General features: G+C 47.7%; 1 protein-coding gene across 3 annotated transcripts in view; it reads right to left on the bottom strand.

Annotated features, from left to right (window-relative positions):
• The window catches only part of NELL1 (neural EGFL like 1), an 885,592-nt gene extending 876,287 nt beyond the window's left edge, over positions 1 to 9,305 (bottom strand). For all 3 annotated transcript variants that reach the window (XM_042959041.1, XM_042959043.1, XM_042959042.1), the window contains exons 1-2: positions 9,132 to 9,305; positions 665 to 793 (exon numbers count right to left, since the gene is read on the bottom strand). In XM_042959041.1, the coding sequence (XP_042814975.1) occupies positions 665 to 793; positions 9,132 to 9,186 (184 nt within the window). In that variant the 5' untranslated portion in view covers positions 9,187 to 9,305. The remainder of the gene's footprint in view (positions 1 to 664; positions 794 to 9,131) is intronic.
• Between the last annotated feature and the right edge of the window lie 10,315 nt (positions 9,306 to 19,620).

Below are 19,620 nucleotides of genomic sequence, written 5' to 3'. Positions count from 1 at the left end.
TTTTAGACGAGGACATCAGCACAGTTAGGCTAAGGGACTGCCCAAAGTCTCAAAGCCAATAAGTGGCAAAGTTAGAATTTGATCTCAGGCAGTGGGCTTTTAAGAAACATACTATACTCCCTGGGTTACTGAGAACCAAGTAAGTTGCACCCCTAAATTCACCCATAAAACATCCTCTGTTATGGATGAATGTTAATTCATCCATAAAACATCTTCCGTGCTCACGTGCCCATTAAATGAGGGAGAGAGAGAGAGAGAGATCTATGAATAAGGATAGGTGTAGGTATAGTATAGGTACAGGTAAAGATAAAGATAACAGTTAAAGAAATATCATGTAAAAAAAATAATATGGCTGGCCAATGGCTTTCAAGGGCTTTGCAACTTCAATCGACTTTAGATCCCCCCCAAAAAAAATACCCAAGGAAAAATTTCACCACCAAACCAAATATTTCACAACCATGCCTCTAATGCCCCTCCTCTCACCCACAGAACACACCCCCTCGACTATCTGAACACCTTTGGCATTTCCGAACATTCCTTATGACAATAACACAAGAGAAATAGCAGAGATGATCTTCCGACAAACACACACCATATGAACACTCACCAGACAGATCCTCCTTCCCCAAGCTCTGCCCCCGTGCAAAGGAAGAGGTGTCTTTACCTTGAAATAAATACGCTTTGCTGGCATTGTGCAGTCCGGACACCTGAGTGACTCCAGCGGTGGTGTTCACGAGGTCGAGCTCAGCGATAATATCCACCTGCAGGTCAGGGTCCGTCCCGAATCCCACCACTGAAAAAAAAAAAAAAAAAAACAAGAACACAAAGAGCTGTCTTGGCTTCAAATATAGACTGCTGGCAGCAATATGGAACAGAAATTATAGAGGCCAAGAGTGGCACGGTATACCAGGAAGCCAGTGATGAGTGCGAGCATATGCTACCTTCCAGAGGGAAAGGAGGGCAATTCTTTCCTCCAAGGGCCCAGTGATATTGTAGTTTCCTTGTCCCCACCCCCACCCTCATTCCCCATGCATTAAGGATTGATGATCTCTTATCCAAAACCCTCAGGGCCAACTACATTTCAGATTCAGAATGTATTATCATATCAGAATGTATTATCATATCAGATACGGTGGCCTATATACATTTGATGGAACACCCTAAGCAAAGTCTGAATCAGTACCCCACAATCAAAACACAGTCTTTCTGGAGCAAAAACTATGAAGTTGTCCTCTAGTTGGCTAAACAAAGACCATACCTAGCCTCCTATCAGTTGAGGTCAAGTTTCACCACCAAATGAGTTCAGCTCAGGGGTAGTAGCTTCTGCCGTCATAGGAATTTTGAAGGAACTTTGTGCTATCAAGCTTTTTCAGATCTGGGGACCGAGGATACTGGATAGTAGCCCTGATCTACCTGCTTCAGAAACTGACACAGTAGCAAACCCTGACACCACCATCACTCTGGAGAGTGTTCCCTATTCATCATGATTCAGAAGAGGACAAAGAAGAGGGATCCCAGGGGCGCCTGGGTGGCTCAGTCGGTTAAGCATCTGACTTCAGCTCAGGTCATGATCTCCCGGTTCGTGAGTTCGAGCCCCGCGTCGGGCTCTGGGCTGACGGCTCAGAGCCTGGAGCCTGTTTCTGACTCTGTGTCTCCCTCTCTCTCTGCCCCTCCCCCGTTCATGCTCTGTCTCTCTCTGTCCCAAAAATAAATAAACATTAAAAAAAAAATTTTTTTTAAGAAAAAAAAAAAAAAAAAAGAAGAGGAATCCTGCCCTTGTTGGAGATGGGGGTTGGAGGGAGTGGCCAAAAAAGAGAAACAACAGAGAATTCCCGCCAAGGGGATTCCTGAAAGTTAAATACCCTGACAACAATGTTGGAGAACCTTAGTGCAGGGAAACATGGCCCTGAGCCTTACCTAAGAAAGGCAAATGCCTGAGGCTTTCTCTCACCCAGGGGGCCTTCTGTGCACTGGCACGCTTGTGATTGCAAAGTGACTTCCGATTACATGGATTCATAAGGCTAGAGACCACTGTAACGGACTGTGTTTAAGCCATAAAGGCAGCATCTATCTACACTTAGCATCTCAGTAGTGCAATTCTGATCGCACAGTCAGAAATGTTTTAATCAGCAACAGCTGTCAACTTTCGTCTGCTGGTAATGCAGTTGCTGAGGCAGGATTTGGAAAGCTCACACCGATTTGTCCCAGAGAGGCTGAGTGAAGGCTCATCAGGACATCGTGAGCTATTACAACCTCATCAGCTCTCTCACCTTCACCCCTTCCTCCACAGATTTGAGGAAGGAAATCTACCCTCTCCTTACTCTTTTCCTATGAGGAAAAACAGGAGCTGCTGTAGCAACAGAAGGCTGGTCTGGCTGTAGCCTGTCATTGCCAAGGCGGACAAAGGGTTAAACTGAAGGCACAGAATGTAAACTGCCTTCTCCGTTTCTGCCAGGTTTCTCCTTGTCCTCTAAGCTAAAGGTTCAAATTTGCCCCTTCCAAATGCAGCCACTTATGAGACCAGTTTACTCAAAGACAAATCTTTCTTCTACTCACTCTGCATTCACGCGTTCATTTAATACCTTTTCAACAGGTATTACTGAGTTTTTACTATCTAATAATATGCATGGCTGGGCACTGGAGCCGTCTTCCTGGAGCATGCATTCCTAGGGTAAGGCGTGAAAAGAGGACCAAAAAAAAAAAAAAAAAAGATAATCCGAGTTGGCAATAAATGCTATGCAGAAAATAAAACAAAGTGATGGAATACAAAGCACCTTGGGTGGGGCTTTAGAAAGCACAGTCAGGGAAGGTTCCTTTGAGCTGAAATGTGAAAGCCTGCAGGGGCTGGTAATGGCAAGATCTGGGGAGAAAGCTTTCCAGGTGTGGAGAACAGCACACTGCAAACAATGTTCAGGGCACAGAGAAAAGTTGGTACAGTTAGAGCAGAGTGGGCAGGGGGAAAGTGGTAGAAAATGAAGCCAAAGACTAGACCCTTCCTTTTGAGCCACAACAAGGAGATGGATATTATTCTAATTGCAATAGGAAATCATTGGAGGGCTTGGGGGGGGGGTGAATTTTTTTTTAACATTTATTTATTTTTGAGAGACTGAGACAGGGTGTGAGTTGGGGAGGGGCAGAGAGAGAGGGAGACACAGAATCTGAAGCAGGCTCCAGGCTCTGAGCTGTCAGCACAGAGCCCGACGCAGGGCTCGAACTCACGAACTACGAGATCATGACCTGAGCCGAACTCAGAGGCTCAACCTACTGAGTCACCCAAGTGCCCCTTGAGGTGTGTGTTTAAGAGGAGGAGGAAGAGGATACGCTCCAACTTTACATCATGATCTCACTTAAGTTCCCATCCTACTTGCTCATCCCTCACACAGACTCAGTTCGCAAAAACTGATCCCAGAATACCAACTCTGTGCAAAGAAGCACTGAGCTGATGGGCGTCTATTGGCTCAAGTCATAGCACCATGAGCCTCTTGTGAGACTGGTGATGTTTTTCTCAAAGTGAGCTCAGATATCAGCGGTTCTGTGATCACCTTGAAAAGGCAGGAAAAGAACTAATATTTCAGTTTGATCTATAGTGTTGTACACCTATATGGCAGAAATTAAATCAAGAGTTATCTCCAGAGAACCTCCAAGCTGGCCTTTCTCTGGCTAGGAATTTAGAAAGTGATCTGGGGAATGTGCCCTTAGCCGGACAAGAAGAAGGAAACGTCCCTGTAGCCCCAGTACCTCACACAGGGCCTGTCAACTGGTACACCCTGAATTTAGAACCTAATTAATTAACTGACGAGTGGATGCTGTGTCACTGCTTTAGGTGACAATGACCTCAGAGCAATATGCATATCTGGGGACACCACCAGAGGACAGGATGGTATTCAGGCCAAGGAGACGTTCTTTAAAAACTGTGGGTGACTGAATTATTGGAGTCAAATGTTTACCCCTTCCAGACCCATACCCTTTGGCGTGTGGCTTTGCAGTTCCTTCTACTAGAGTAAAAGTAAACTCTACGTCCTTGGATTTTGAGCCTGGCCATGCAACCTATTTGGGTCATTGGGATGCTTGGGATGTTAGCAGCATTACACAAGCAGGGGCTTGAATGTGCTTGTGTGGTAGGGCTTGTTCTCCTGTGATTCTGCACCATGATGAAAAGAACATGACTCTACTGGTCCACTGGTCCAAGGAAACTGAGACACATGGAGACACCCCACTTGAGTCTGGCACCATGACCAGCCAAATCTGACCTAAACGAGTCAAGACAACCAGAAGAGCCTACAGACACATGAACCAGAATAAATGTTTTAAGCCACCGAGTTCTGGATGGTTTGTTATGCAATATTATTGTGGCAGCAGTTGACCTAAGCAGGGACTAAAGACCCACTATAATGGTCGTTCTTAAAATACTCCCAGACTAGGAGCCCTGCAACTAGACAAGCCTACAAGGCACCCAAACAGATTCTGTAGAACTAGCAGCACACCCCATCGGTGCCCTTGGCTCCTTGTCCCCAAGTGAGAATACGGCACACTCAAACTAGAAAGCATTGCGGAAACAACACTAAAGGAAGAGTCAACTTCAGTCCTGTCTCTGCCCCCTACCAAAACTTGGAAAAATCACTTCACTTCTCCAAGACTCAGTTCCCTCGTCTGTAAAATGGGGATAATCATACCTGCCTCCCAGCCTCATTAAGATTCCCTCATAAGGTTCTTTTTCCCACATAAACTGTGGGAACACTCCTAGGACACACCTGGTGCCCAGCTGGGCTTTGCCACATCTGTCTCTCATAAGACAGCTCCCTGGTCTTCAACTCTATAGAATTGTACAAAATATACAGGTGGCCCCCTTCCTCCCAATCCCTCCACATGCCCAACTGACCTAGAAGGGCTTCTCACTCTGGCTGTGCTTTGGGAAATCTCAATATTAAGTCTACTCTCATTCCTCCTCCTTGAGCCCACAAGTGAAGGGATTCCCCGGCTTTAAGGTAACGGTATTGCTCTTGTTATGAGAACATCCCATAAAAACAGAACAAGAGAAATCAATTAGGCTTCCAGATACAGTTTTCTTCTCTCCCTTTAATTGGTCTCCTTCAGAATGAAAATGCCTCGTGCCCATAGCAGGATGCGCAAATGATAGCGCTTTACACACTGCCGAGGGAATCAGAAAATCTATTAATAAGGTAGCATTTACGTGGCCTCTCCTGAACCTTCTGTAGTAGGAGAGTGTCAGTTCCATAAAAAATAATTTTTTTTATTTTAATGTTTCTGCTTCTTGTCCACGCATGGAGCTCCTGCCCTTTCCAAGGAAACTCTATTAAAGTTTTCTACTTTGGCCGTAACTGCTCTATAAATGTCTGAAGCTGGGAATTGGAATTAAGCAGGATAAAAAGCTTCTAGGGAAGAAACATTTTTTAAAACCTGGAAGGCAGTGTGTCACCATCACAGAGGCACTTGAGGCCTGGCTCTATGATTCAGAACCTCCACTCTAATCTCCCAGGACACCTGCTATGGCTGGCCTTAGCCTTGCCCAGGGAATACTCAGGCCCCAAACCCACTCAGCACACCATCAGCACCCTGGGCCTAAGCTCCCAAGCAAATCCTCCTGGACCTGGCTCACTTCAATCTAATCCAGCTCATTGTCCATGATGACAGGTGTTTTCTCCTCATCAACACAGTGGAAATAGACGCTGTGTTGAGATGCTCCAAGACCTCGTTTAACTGCAAGATTTCACAACCAGTTGATCGGATTTGGACCCCTGGACTCCTACAAAGATGCTTAATACCCCAAAAGCAATATCTTTGAAGAATATGCTCTATGCCTGTTCTAAGTCAGGCAAATACTGCACATAATTATGGCAGGTTGGGGGCTCTGTTCACAGTTTTATGATTTCAGAGTTAATGAATAGCCCTGGAGGTGCTTCAAAAAGAAAAGCTCTCCTTTCCAGCAGGTGGCAGCAAAAGGCAGCAAAAGGCAGCAAAAGGGGCCCCAGGAGCTCCCTGCCCATCCCCTCCACCAGGGCCCTGGTGACCAAAACAAACTACAAAAGAGAGTTTTGTATTATTCACACATCCAAGCCACTGGAGAAAAGCCACGGACATAATATCATATCACCCTTATTACTGCAGTCTTCTAAATGTTCATTATCAATTATCAACGATGTACCTGAAAATCCCAGAATTATTTTCACCTAGAAATAACAAGAACTGGAAAACAGCACCTCCTATCTTGACTCCATTTAACTCTCTAAAACAAGTGCCCTGAACAATGAGCTATTTAAGCAGCTTCCTGTGACACCTATCATTAGATCTTTTCATATGTAACTGCTACTGCAAGGCAGTGCTGCTTTAATTAAAATGTGCCTGATATCATCTATTCATTTCCATTAAATGGCGGTGATATCTGAGAAGCTCACTAAGTGAACCACATGTTTATTTCATCTGGGACTGTTAACAGCCCAGACAACAATTGCCCCACTTGACAAATAAACTTTCCAAGCGACTGTTCAGATCCTGATAAACTAATCATGAGCCAGGCTCTGCTGCCATAAAGGATGGATGCTTGCTGCAGGGATGATGGTTCCTGGGCAAATCAAAGAGGCTGCCCCCAGAAAACTGCTGATCATGCCCCTTCAAGACACAAGAAATTGTAAGTGAAACACTTGAGATATAATTCCACCACCCCCCCCCCCAAATCCTGATTCTTCTGATAATTTTTGCAGAAGAACTATGTGGCCTCTGGGGTTTAAGTGCCAAGTGGCACAGAAAACCCAAGCTCCCTAAGCAACTGCCACAACCAATAGGGCAGATCCTACCATGCTTCCCTTCCCTGCCTGGGTACAGGCTGTGTCCTCTGCCTGGTATGCTTTCCCCAGTCTGCCCTCCTGGAAAACTCCCTATAAAGCCTTCCAAGACACAACTCTCAAATGTCACCTCCTGATTAAAGCCTTCCCAGACCACCAACCACCCCTCCTCAAAATTCAAGCCTACCATTCCTCCTCTGTATTTCTTTCATTGAAACTTCTTATACTTCTCCCTCTCCTAACCCCCATCAATCTGTAGAATAAAAATGTTTTCCAGTTTCTACCTAGATTCTCAGCTAAGCTTGAAGTTCCTGGAAGTCAAGGACCAAGTTGTTTCCTCTTTGCATACACAAGGAATCCTGGCACCCAACAAGGCGCTCCACTATTTGAATGAATGAATGAATGAATGAATGAATCTTCCTACAACAGAATTATTACAAGATTTAAAAGAGGTTGGTGTGTGGGGAAGGGGAAAAGGCTGTGTTCTTAAAGGTATCCACTAACAATGCACCCCAGAGACACAGTCACTCATTCTGGGATGGAAGCACTTTCTGCCGACTTTTCCCAAGAGTAATGAGAACAAAGGATCTAGGCATACGATAATGATGTGCACCTGAGGATGTGAAATGACCAATAAGCTGCCCCTCCCCCATCTAGTTTCTCTCTCTCTCTCTCTCTCTCTCTCTCTCTCTCTCTCTCTCTCTCTCTGTTCCTCGGTAAGATGCCCACCAGCACCAGATTGCCGCGCACAGGACTGGTAGCCCATGTTCTGCACTAGCCTCGCCCGTCCTGATCTTCCGGGGGCGCATTTCTTCCAATGTGCTCTTGGTTTTAAAAGACTAGTTCATCCCGATGTACCCATACCCAAGAAGCAACTGTTCTCGGCTGGACTGAGCCTTGGCGTCTCTGCAGCCTCGGGAAGCTCAGGTGAAGATACGAAAGGGATGGGGATTCCTTTTGTCCCTGGAGAGTCCACACCCCTCGCTCTTCCATTAAGCAAAGGGAAAGCTGCTACCCCGCTGGGGAAATGGAAAAGGTCGGCAGGAAGCTCCTAGACGCCCAACTTTGTATCCTCAGGCGGGCTAACTGCCAAAGAGGGGCGCCTGGGGCGCAAGCTGAGGGAACTTTTGGGCCAACCAAAGCCGAGCTCCCCTCCCCAGCCCTTTTCCAATAAACTTGCCACCTGGCCTGGGAAGGAGGCTTATGGCTCTAGAGAAGGGAAATGCGAGCGGCAAAAGAAGAAAAGATAAAGGGAGTAGTGACTACACGCCGGTTCTGGGTGCAAAGTCGACAGCGCGTACTCAACGCTGGCTAGCCCGGGAATAAAAATTCGCCACGCTCCCGCCCCCACCCCCCGCATCTGAGAGCCGTATTTTTGCCCATAAAGTGCCTACTCCACCCCACCCCACCCCCATCTTCCCACCTCTACCATGAGACCCGTGGAGAAGACGACTGAGAACGGGTCTCCAAACCCCTTGAGATATAAGGGCTGGGGCAAGTGGGAGCGGATGGAAGGAGATGCGCTTGGAGTCCTCACAACTGCGTCTCTGGAGGCAGAACCAAGTGGGGACTTCGGAAATTATGCCAGTTATCCTAGTCCTCCCTCCACAATCCAAAACCGCAATTACAGCAAGGAAAAACTGGTTTGGAGCTTGAGAAAATCTCCCTGGATTGTCTCCACGGTTCCAATTCACCCGAATTATTATTCGTCCAGCCCTTGAGGGCAGGGTGGAGGGGAAGACAATGTTCCTGGAGTTCCCCTGGGGAGAGTCAGGAGGGAACGAGGCGAGACCGCGGAATCCCGGGGTTCGCCCGCAGCCCTCACCCCGCACCCTGCCCTCCCCGGCCGCGGCCGCGCCCGCCCGAGGGCCGGAAGCGCTCTCTCTGCGGGCGCGACTCCCACGGCTGTCCCTTCACGGCTGTCCCTTCTCAACCCAGCCCGGCACTGGGAGAGAGGTTTTCACCGCACCTTTCAAGTTCGGGGGTGTAGGGTTTGCGGGCCGGACTTGCTGTGGGTTTCGACCCGGAAGCCGGTTACTAGCAGCAGGAGGGTGCGCCGGTTCGGCCGCGCCCCTCACTCCAGCGTCCGCGAGGCCGAGTCTCCAAGAAAGGGGGCACTCATGGGGACATCTTCCAGCCCGTGAGTCCCACTTCTCACCCTTTTATCTGCTGCAGGGCAGAGAGATCCGAGGGACCCATCCACGCCTCGCCCCCTTCCCGGACCAGCGCGGAGCTCGTCTCCAGGTCTCCCGACGCCGGTGCCGGCTCTGGGCACAGAGGCGCGGCTCCCCCCCTTCCCCGGGATGCCTCCGACCGCCCAGCCGTGCTTACCTGTCCTGGCGGTGCACACGCAGAACCACACAACTAAAATCACATCCCTCGGCATAGCTCCCGAGGGTCCCCGCCAAACGGGGCGCGCGGAATCCAGGAGGAAACAAATGCGCCTCGATCCCGAGGCGCGCCGGGCACGAAGCCGCCAAACTTGCTAGCGGGCAGCGGGGGAGGTGGTTCGGCAGCGCCGGGTGCTGCGCTAGGGGATCGCGCCCGGGAAGGCGGCCCCGGCCGCCCCGCCTCCAGCCCGCCCCCCACCGCGGGCGGTGGCAACACCGGGCTCGGGCCCCGGCCCCCGCTGCGGCTGCGCCCGCCTCCGAGCTGGGGCGGGAGAGCGGGGCTCCGCCACTCCGGCAGGTTGCGCTCGGCGCGGGGATCGGGTTCTCCGGCTTCGCCCGCGGAGCTGCGAGGCCCCGGGCTGCCGGCGCGGAAGCCGCTACTACCAGGAGCACCGGGACTGGAGTCCCGGGACGCGCGGCAGAAAGGGAGACGCTGAAGACGCAAGGCGCCCCCTCGGCTTCACGCGCTCCAGCCCAGCAGCGCTGGCCTTGCTGCTGTCGCCGTCTCTGCTTCGCCGCCGCTGTGGGGGCTGCCGAAGTTGCCACAGTGCATCCCGGCGGAGACGAAGAGCAGCCTAACCCTCGCGGGTGGATTTTTTTCCCGGCGGGAACCCTGACCCCCGCTGCGCCACGGAGCGCGCCCAGCCCCTCCCCGGAAAACAATTACTCGGGATTTGCTTCGGCAACTGGGTGGGGGTGGGGAGGGGCGAGTGGACTGAGGGGGCTGGCGGCGGAGTCTGCGCTCACACCTGTGCCTTGTCCGCTCTCTCCGGTGGCCTCGGTCACTGGGTACACGCTTTAGGGGTGCGAGGGGAGGGCGCTGAGGCAGGGGGTGCAGAAGGGTCCCCGCGCTGGAGTGAGCTACAGTGGGGGCTTGGGGAGTCTGTTTGCAAACCTTCCGGTTCTACAGGGCAAATGCTGCCACATAGGGGAAATTCCTAACCATTTTTTTTCTTGGTGACTTTCTTGATGGTTCTGTCAAAAGCCCTACTCTCCTTTCATAGTTCTATTTTAGCCTGTCCTGCAGTTCCTCTGGGGCCCTCCCCCCACCCCAAAGCTATTCCCTGGGGAGCAAAGTTAGCCTTTGTTGTGGGTAAGAAGTCCACCTCCCACTATGTGACCCCCTTTCCGGACCCTGGGCCTTCCCTATAAAGATGTCCCACCCAGGTTTTGTCGCACTTCTCTATCCCGGGATGTTATTTATAACTAGGATGCAGAGTGGTGAAATCAGAGATGACAGAACCTCTGATTTAGACCAAATGCGCCCCGCAGGATTTAAAGCTCCTCGGCTCGCTCACACTGAGCTCCCGTGAGCCCACCCACTCCTTGAACATTTACAGGCTCAGGGGAGGAAAGAAACTTCTTTGCACAGCCCTCCCTCATTTCCTGGAAACCAGTTCCAACGTTTCAAAAGTCTCTTCACTGATAAAGATCTGCCCTTCTCACTTCTGGCACCTCCTTCACTTTCCATATTTCTAACCCCTACATAAGTATGACCCCAGGAGACCCCCACTGAAGGTCACCCAATTGGCAGCCCTGCTTAGAAGAGAGAAGCTTCTATCTACATGTTCTTACGATCTCTGCCCTATTTTTCTGGATATTTCTATATGCCAGCTAATTGGCCCTTTACAGTGTGGTCCCTGGGCAGATGAAAAAGAAAGTGAACAAACAGGTAAATTCGAACCCCTGATGGCTGAGGAGGAAGAAGGGAAGTCAACAAAGAAGTGTATTGTGCTCTCTAGTAGTGGAGCTGAAAGATTAAGAGGTAAACTGATGTCAAAGCTAAACTGATTCTCCAGCTCTTCTGGGATTCAACTCAAGCCCACAGGAGATCTGTCTGCCTTGACCTGGTATTTTCATTACAGAGTCGGGACTTTTTCCTTCAACCTGGAGCAAGTTGCATTTAAAACTAGCATTAAAATCACACATCTTATAGAATATAGGATTCCTCAAGTTTAGGTGGGCTTTGTGAATGAGAATACCCATAAATCATGTTGTATTGTGAGAGCCAGGCCCCGACACCTCTGGATTGTTTACACCTCAACAGGAACAGCCTTTGGTAGGTTTGAACGGTTGTTTCAAAGACCTTTTTACTGATCTCAGAAATCCCAGGATCCCTGGAAGTCACAGTGACCCCAGCAAAGGGAAAAGGTAGTCTGGGTAAGACCTTTAGAGCTCTCTATCTTGGAGTCTCAGTAATTAGTTGGTCCTGTGGGATGGGGCTTTTAGCGTGTTCCATTAAAAAATAAAGCAAGACATATGTTCTGTCAAAGCTTTGCAGCATCACATCCATTAACAGTAACAAGAGTTCGTCTCAACAAGGTCATAAATCTTCCTTGATAACTAAGTATTTCGATCTCCTCCTAAAAGTGCATTTCTTGAGTGGGGGTGTTGAACGTATAGACCTGTCTGGCTAAGGTAACTTTCACAGAATACACCCAGCAGATATCTATAGTGGCAACGAAGGGACCACATGGCTGTGTATGTTCTTGTTGTTGGGATATGGCAACGGGACCTGTGCTCAATACTATCAGTACATGGATGATTCTCAAATGTGTATCCCCAGCCCCAGTCTCTCCTTGGAACCCCAGGCTTATACAGCCAACTACCATAAAGTATCTTCAATGTAATATGACCACGTCATCAAAATCAAAAACATTTGTGCTTCAGAGGACACCATAGGAATTGAAATGACAACCCCCAGAAACAGGGGAGAAAGTTGCAAGTTATATATCTGATTGAGACTTGGAACTATTCAGAAACTATTACAAATAGACAAATAACCCAGTCTGAAATTAGGCAAAGGATCTGAATAGATGCTCCTCCAAAGAAGATATACAAAAAGCCAATAAACACATGAAAAGATGCTCAACATCATTAGCCATCTGGGAAATGCAGATCAAAACTACAATGAGCTATCCACTTCACAGCCACTAGGCCAGCTAAAATCAAAGAGATGGATGATAAGTGTTGACAAAGAAGAGGAGAAATTAGAACCCTTGTATACTACTGGTGGGAATGTAAAATGGTTCTTCGGATAGTTAAACTTACTATATGATCCAGCAATTGTACTCCTAGGTACATACACAAGAGAAATGAAAACATGTGTTGACACACTAAGTTATACACATATGTTCTTAGGAGCATTATTCACAATAGCCAAAAGGTGGAAACAACCCAGTGTCCATCAACCAATGAATGGATGCATAAAATATGATATATATCTATGCCGGGGAATATTATTTAGCAATAAAGAGAAATGAAATACTGATGCTCACTAAAACACAGATGAATCTTGAAAACACACTAAGTGGAAGAAGCTGGTAACAAAGGACCACACATCTTATTCCATTTATGTGAAATGTCTGGAGTCAGCAAATCCCCAGGGACAGAAAGCATAGTAGTTGCCTAGGGCTGAGGGGAAGGGGAAGGAAGGATTAGCAGGTGACAGCTAAAGAGCACAAGATTTATTGGGGGGGGGGGGTAATGAAAATGTTCTAAAGTTGATTGTAGTGGTGGGTGAAAAAATCAGATATTCATAATACACTAAAAGCCACTGAACTCTATGCTCTAAATAGGTTCATTCTACAATAGGTAAATTGTATGCCAGTAAAGCTGTTTTTAAAAAACTTCTTTAATGGCCATGGGGGAAAAATTATAATATGGCCAAATAAGGACTTTGGATTTTCCCTCCTCCCAAACTTGCTTCCTGCTACCTTCTGAGGAGAGAGTACCAGCATTCATTCACCAGGTGCTCCCACCAAAACACCTGGGGTCATCTTTGACTTGCTTTCCCTATACTCCCACATCCAAGCCATCAAGCCCTTGTCAGTATACTTTAAAGAAAAACCCCAAATCAACCACTTCTCACCGCCCCTGACTACTCCCACCTTGTTCCAGTACATCATTGTTCCTTCCCTGGCCTGGTGCTATCAGTTTCCCATCATTCCCTCTGCCTCTTCTCTTCCCCCTTACAATTCGGTCAAACCCCCACCCCCCAGCAGTCATAGTCTGCTTTTTTTTTTTTTAATATTTATTTATTTGGGGGAGAGTGCGAGTGGGGGAGGGGCAGAGAGAGGGGGACAGAGGATCCTAAGTGGACTCTGCTCTAAGCTGACGACAGTGAGCCCAATGTGGGGCTCGAAGTCACAAACCACGAGATCATGACCAGAGCCCATGTCAGACACTCAACTGACCAAGCCATCCCGGCACCCCCATAGTCTGCTTTTTAAACCATGTGTCAGGTCCCATTCCCTTGCAAAAATTCCCACTGCACTTTTCCACAATATCTTGAAAACATTCAAACATCTTACCAGGCCTCTGCCCACCCTCCCAGCTATCTCTCTCCCCCATCTCCCCCTAGCTCAATCCGCATCAGCTTTCTTGCTATTCCTCAAACATTCCAAGTGCACGCCCTCCTCACGGGCTGCTCCCACTACCTGGAACATCATTTCCATAAATCTTTGTGTGGCTCTCTTTTTACATGACTCCAATCTCCACTTGAATGTCAGATCCTTGGGAGGCCCCGCCTAAGGAAGCTTCTCACTTCACCCAGGTCCCTCTGCCTCCTTACCCTGCTTTTTTTTTTTTTTTTTTTTTTTGTAGTGCTCATTATTATCTAAAGTAATGATTTAGTCATTGACTTATTTCTTGCGTCTCCCCAATATAAAGCAAGCTCCAAAGGAGTAGGATTTTTGCCTTTCTTGTTCACCAATAAATCTCTCCACCTAGACCAATACCTAGCACATTTTAGGAGCTCGATGAATGTTTGTTGAATGATTCAGTGGATGCCCTCTCAGGAAGCTGCATGGAGAACACACATTTCTCATTGGCCATCACCAAGGCAACAGACTACCTCATCCCACTGGCCCCCAGAGCTGCTCCATTGCTGACTCTTTTGGGGGCAGCAGATTCCACAGAGGGCAAGCAGGAAGGACTCTTTTTAATATCCAAAGTAAATCCATAAGCTAGAGGCAGACCCAAGACTGAGAAACTTCCTATCTCATTTACTGCCCTTGTCCCCTCCCCCAAGCCCCTCTCCTTTGTCCAAACAGCTTTTCAACTACCTTCACATTTATGGACCCATAACAAGCTTCCTTATAAAACTGGAGAAAATCAGAGGTATAGTGCTGTTACAGATTAGATCACATCCCCCAAAAGGGTATTTGAAATCCTAACCCCCGATACCTGTGAATGTGACCTTGTTTGGAAATTGTGTTTTTGCAGATGTAATTAAGTTACGATGAGGTCATCAGTGCGGGCCTTAATTTGCTATGGCCTTATAAGAAGTGGAAAATGCCATGTGAAGGAAGAGACACATAGGGACTCTGAAACACTGTGGGACAAAGGAGGCAAACAATAGAATGCTGGAGCTGGAAGCCAGGGAGTGCCTGCAGCCAGCAGAAGGCAGGGAGGCAAGGAAGGATCCTCTCCCAGAAGCTTTGGTGTGTATGTGGGGGTCGGGGGTGGGGGGGGTATGCCAACACCTCGATTTCAGACTTCGAAGCTCCAGAACTATGAGAGTCTAAGTTTCTGTTGTGTTGAGCTTGTTCTGTGTTCAGTTTGAATTGCTATGACATGGCTGCCCTAGAAACTAATACGAGGGGCGCCCAGGTGGCTCATTCAGTTGGGTGGCCGACTTCGGCTCAGGTCATGATCTTGCAGTCTGTGAGTTCCAGCCCTGCATGGGGCTCCGTGCTGACAGCTTGGAGCCTGGAGCCTGCTTTGAATTCTGTGTCTCCCTCTCTCTGCCCCTTCCCCATTCGCACTCTGTCTCTCTCTTTCAAAAATGAATAAATGTTTTAAAAAAATGTTTTTTAAAACGAGAGTAGTACGAGTGCCAATGTGGTGGCAGAGCCTAGGAAAATGCAAAACCCCCCAGTCTCCTTCACAAACCTAGCAGCCCCAGTGCTCACTATGCAACCCTAACCTTTTCGTGGGCATTTTCATTTCCTGAAAGACGCATGCAATCATAAAGAGGGGTTGAATGAGTACATCCATGCACATACTTCTGTTTCGATATAAACCTATGAATTCTACAGTCACTTCCAGTGACTACATTCAGACTTAACTGACATCCAAATTAGAGGGACTTCCGTTTTGCTAAGTTAACTATTGTCCGTCAGCCTTGCAGCCACAAACACTTTTTAGAACAAAGCTAGATGTAGATGTGCAGGAAGACAGAAAAATCTTGAGAGAGACAGATAGATAAAGGCACCTTATAATTCTCTAGATGAAACCCTCCTAATCTATAACACCAATAATCTTGGATGCGTTTCAAATGTCTGATGACACGAACCAAGGTATGCACAGCCCCAGGTTTTGTTAACTGTTGTACAAGCACATGTTGTCCATTCCTATAGACCGGGGAAAAGCAGACAGTTTACCCTCAAACAGGATAGTTTCCCGCTAGAGGCAGACCTTGCCTGAACCCTGCCCAGTATGAAAATGGCTCCATTTATTACATGTAACTCTGGGTGGGTCACTGCTCTAATTGCTTTCCCTGGATTTACTCCTCAAAACAATCCAGTTAGGTAAGTGGGATGATTATACCCATTTCACAGGTGTGGAAACTGAGCCATTTGCCACATAAGTGGCTTAGCCATGCTTCAAACCCAAGCAGTATGCTTGCAGAATCTGTGCCCTGAACTGTTACCCTACACTTCGTCTCCTGGGATGAAACCCGTGAATTTGGTCTCCTTGTTGAGGCCTGTGGGAAATGAATCAATAGCAGCTCTGTTCCCTGCATAAGTTTTGGCCAGTCGATAAAATAAAAGAGTTAGCAGGAAGCAAAGCCTGACTTTCATAACTACAGAGACAATGCTGGAAGAGCATAGCCTACCGTGGAATTCCAGATGGACTGACCATCTGCCCTCTCTCTAGGCTGGACCTTGGCATGGCCATCTGCTCCCGCTGCTATGGATAAAGCGAGAGAGTAGAAGAGCACCCATTGAGAAATGAGGACCAGTGGCTCCTGCTCATCCTCTATAAGGAGTAGGAAGAACAGGGAGTGGAATAAAAGGCAAAAAGGGTTTGAGGACCATTTCTCACCAGGGAGACGAAAAGTGGGGGGAAGAGATGACGCCCCTTGATCAACTTTCAAACTTGCCTCCATGAAGGTTCCTTCTACCATCCAGTGTCGCTGGGCTGCCCACAAAATCGTGTACCCAGTCTTCTTCTCCAGGCCTTAAAATGATACTTTATTCCGAGGAGAAGTCCCATGTGCTCAACACTGCAGGAAAGTTAGGAGGAAGGCATCCTGTGATACATGCTCATACAGAATTAGGAGAGATGGAGAAGTCCTCACTAAATTATGGCTGCCACCAGCAGGCCTGATGACCTAGAGCAATGAATATCCACTGAAGGAATTTTGGGCCATGGGATGGCAGAGTGAGAGAGAGACTTTTGAACCAGGAGAGCCTGCTCTGGCTACTTTAGGCGACAACCTAGCACATCAATTCAGGACACTGGCTCTGCCAGCAACATGAAATGAAAATTGTCCTCTCCGATGCTTTTTAGACTGCTGGCCAGAGTCACAGGCCACAAAAATTCTCCTTGCCAACAAAGTAGCATTAAACTCTCCCACATGTCCCGGTGGCCCCCTGGGTCTCTTTCTAGTCATCCTAGCTTATTTTATGACCTGTATCAGTAAGGATTCCATCTGGCTTCGTATGACAGAACAACTCCCAAACGGTAATAACTTCAATAAGAGATGTTTGATGCTCTCTAAGGTAAAAGAATTCTAGAGCTGGGCAATCCAGGTTTCATCTGGTGGTTCTATGAAATCTTCAGGGAGTCAGGCTCCTTCCAGATCTCTGCTCCACCATCCCTAGATGTCGTTCTTATCCCTGTGATTCAATATAGCTGCTGTCACTCCACCCATTACATCCATACTCCAGATAGCAAACGTGGAATAAAGAGAAGAGCATACTTCAGTGTCCCACATATCACTTCTACTTATCTTTGCGCAGAACCTAGTCATGTGGCCACTCTTCATATACCTGTTAGCTCTCACTGCATACCAACCAACCACAAAGTTGCAATGGCATACAACACTAAGTATTTACTCTCACGTATCTACAGGCTGGCTAGGAATCAGCTCATCTGGGCTGGTCTCAGCCAGGCACTTTTGCTTCAGGCCACAGTGGCCGAGCTGATTGAATTCTCACAGCAGTTCTGTGTGGCAGTTGAGTGGCTCTGTCCCACATGCCTTTCAACTGCCTTGGACCAGTGGGCTAGCCAGGACATGCTTTTCTCATGGCACAAAGGGTCACAAACGTGCAAGTGGCAATAGGCCAGGTCTCCCAAGGCCTACATTCAAAACTGGCACACTGTCACTACTGTTTGCATGCTATGTAATTCAAGGAGCAAGAAAGACAATCTGCTTACAATGAGGACATGGCCCAGATGTGATTCGGGGTTGGGTAGAGAAGTAGAGCCAGTAGCCAATCTACTGTACCTGGCTACAAGGGGACCGGGAAATGTCACATTTGGCTGAGCGACAAGCCTAAAGTTGAAGAAGTTGCTAGAAATCCAGAGAAATTCAGTCTCCACCAGTCTCTCTCGCATTCTACCAACTTTGCAAAACACCAATGCCCGCTTAATGCAAGTTCATCTTACCCCCACCTCAAGACACAGGGTGTATAGAGTTGGGAAACACTCCCAAGAAGGTAAGGGCAGGGAGGGAGTGCACGTCAAGACTATCGTGGGCTTGTGATTAGCGGTGCTCTCCACTTTTGAGCAGAGTGAGTTTTTTGTTTGATATGGTCTATGTCAAAGCTCTCAGCCAAAGGTCAAATTCATGCTACCTCAGAAGGTAGGGCCCATAGCTCTCTCTGTGCACCTGTCCACAACACCAGCGTGGGATGGACGTGGCAGGTAAGTCATGCAAATGAGTATCCCTCATAAGTAACCACAGAATCCCTCAGCCTCCACCAGCTGAGAGGAGAAGGCGTGAGGAAACAAGTAGCGAGATATAAATATCCAGGCTGTCCTGGGCCACCTGAGCCACCTGCCCTGGACTCCAGACTTCGCCAAGATCCAGCAACCAACATGGCAGCCCTCAGCAGGGCAAGAGTCTCCAGGACCATCCTCCAGCCCCACCACCATGTCTGTTCCTATTGGTTCATGCCATTTCCATGCTGACTGCTCTTTTAAATGTAGCCTCTGGTGGCCCCAGTCCTGTAAGTCAGGAAGGAGGTTACCTGCTAAAGACCCCTTATATTTCTGGAGTTATGACCTGGTTGGTGTCTCGGAGTTCACGTCTGACGTTTTTGAAAAGGCTGGTTTCTTGCAAAATCAAACCAGTGCTCTTGCCTCAGGTTTGTCCCCACTCTAATCCATCCTTGACACAGAGACCAGATCAATATTCCAAATGCACAAATCTAACAGTAAATACCCAACATTCATCTACAGTGTTAAATTTTCACATACAAACTTCGGTGGACTCCTCAGAGCAATTGTGTGAGATGAGTATAAATGTTGCAGTTTTACAAGTGAGAGAACTGAGACATTGTGAATAAGGAAAAGGAGCTGGCACTCGATTCCAAGACAATGCTTTGTCCCTGGCATCAGAGCTGCCTCTGCCAGGAAATCTCTCTCCACTATTCAACAACCTTCCATGGCTCCCAGGGGCCTGTCAGACAGCATCTGGACTCTTTGTGTTGGCATTGAAGGACCTTGACTGTCAAAGCATACACTGCATTTTCAGCCTTCGTTCCCACTTGCCACACACATACACTATACTCCCAGTTTCATCCATCACTCTCTTGAAATGGTCTGTCTTAGGCCCACGCCATTACTTACGTGCTTTCATCCACACGGAGAGCTCATCTTAATACCCTCCTCACGAACAACATCCTCTCCAGGTCCCTATCTCATGAAATCTTGCCTGATCCTCTCAGCCAGAAGGAATTTCTTTCTCCATACCCCCTTGATATGTTCTTATCCTAAATCCTTTCATGGCACTTGGTACTTTCCACTATATATTATGGCAACGTGTATACCCATCTTTAAAGCCCCACTCACTCTGAGTAAACTGGAGGGAAGGATCTAGTCTTACTCATGTTTTCCTTGCACATTGTTACACAGAGCTCTGTTCCTTTGTACAGAGCCAATACTCAATATTTGCTCATTCTGTTAAAAAAACCGCATTACTGAGTATCTACTATGTGTCACAAACTCTTAGGTACTGGAAACATAAACAATTAAGACCCTCGGTAGAGTGTAAAAGTAAATTAATGAATGAATGAATGGATCAATGAATAACAAAAATGTGAGTCCGTTTCAGTGTGGATCCACACTATACACTAGTCATTATTTTCTCCTAATCCTACAAGTGTCTGGGGAAGTTTCCCAGAAAACAGGAATGGGGCTGAGCTAAATGACTCACAATATCACAATTCTCATAAAATCACAGTAAAACACAAGAA

This window comes from Panthera tigris, chromosome D1 (genome assembly GCF_018350195.1).
Source record: "Panthera tigris isolate Pti1 chromosome D1, P.tigris_Pti1_mat1.1, whole genome shotgun sequence".
In the NCBI taxonomy this organism is placed as follows: domain Eukaryota; kingdom Metazoa; phylum Chordata; class Mammalia; order Carnivora; family Felidae; genus Panthera; species Panthera tigris.
Note: the sequence above shows the minus strand (reverse complement) of the source record. Positions and strands in the feature narration are given on the sequence as shown.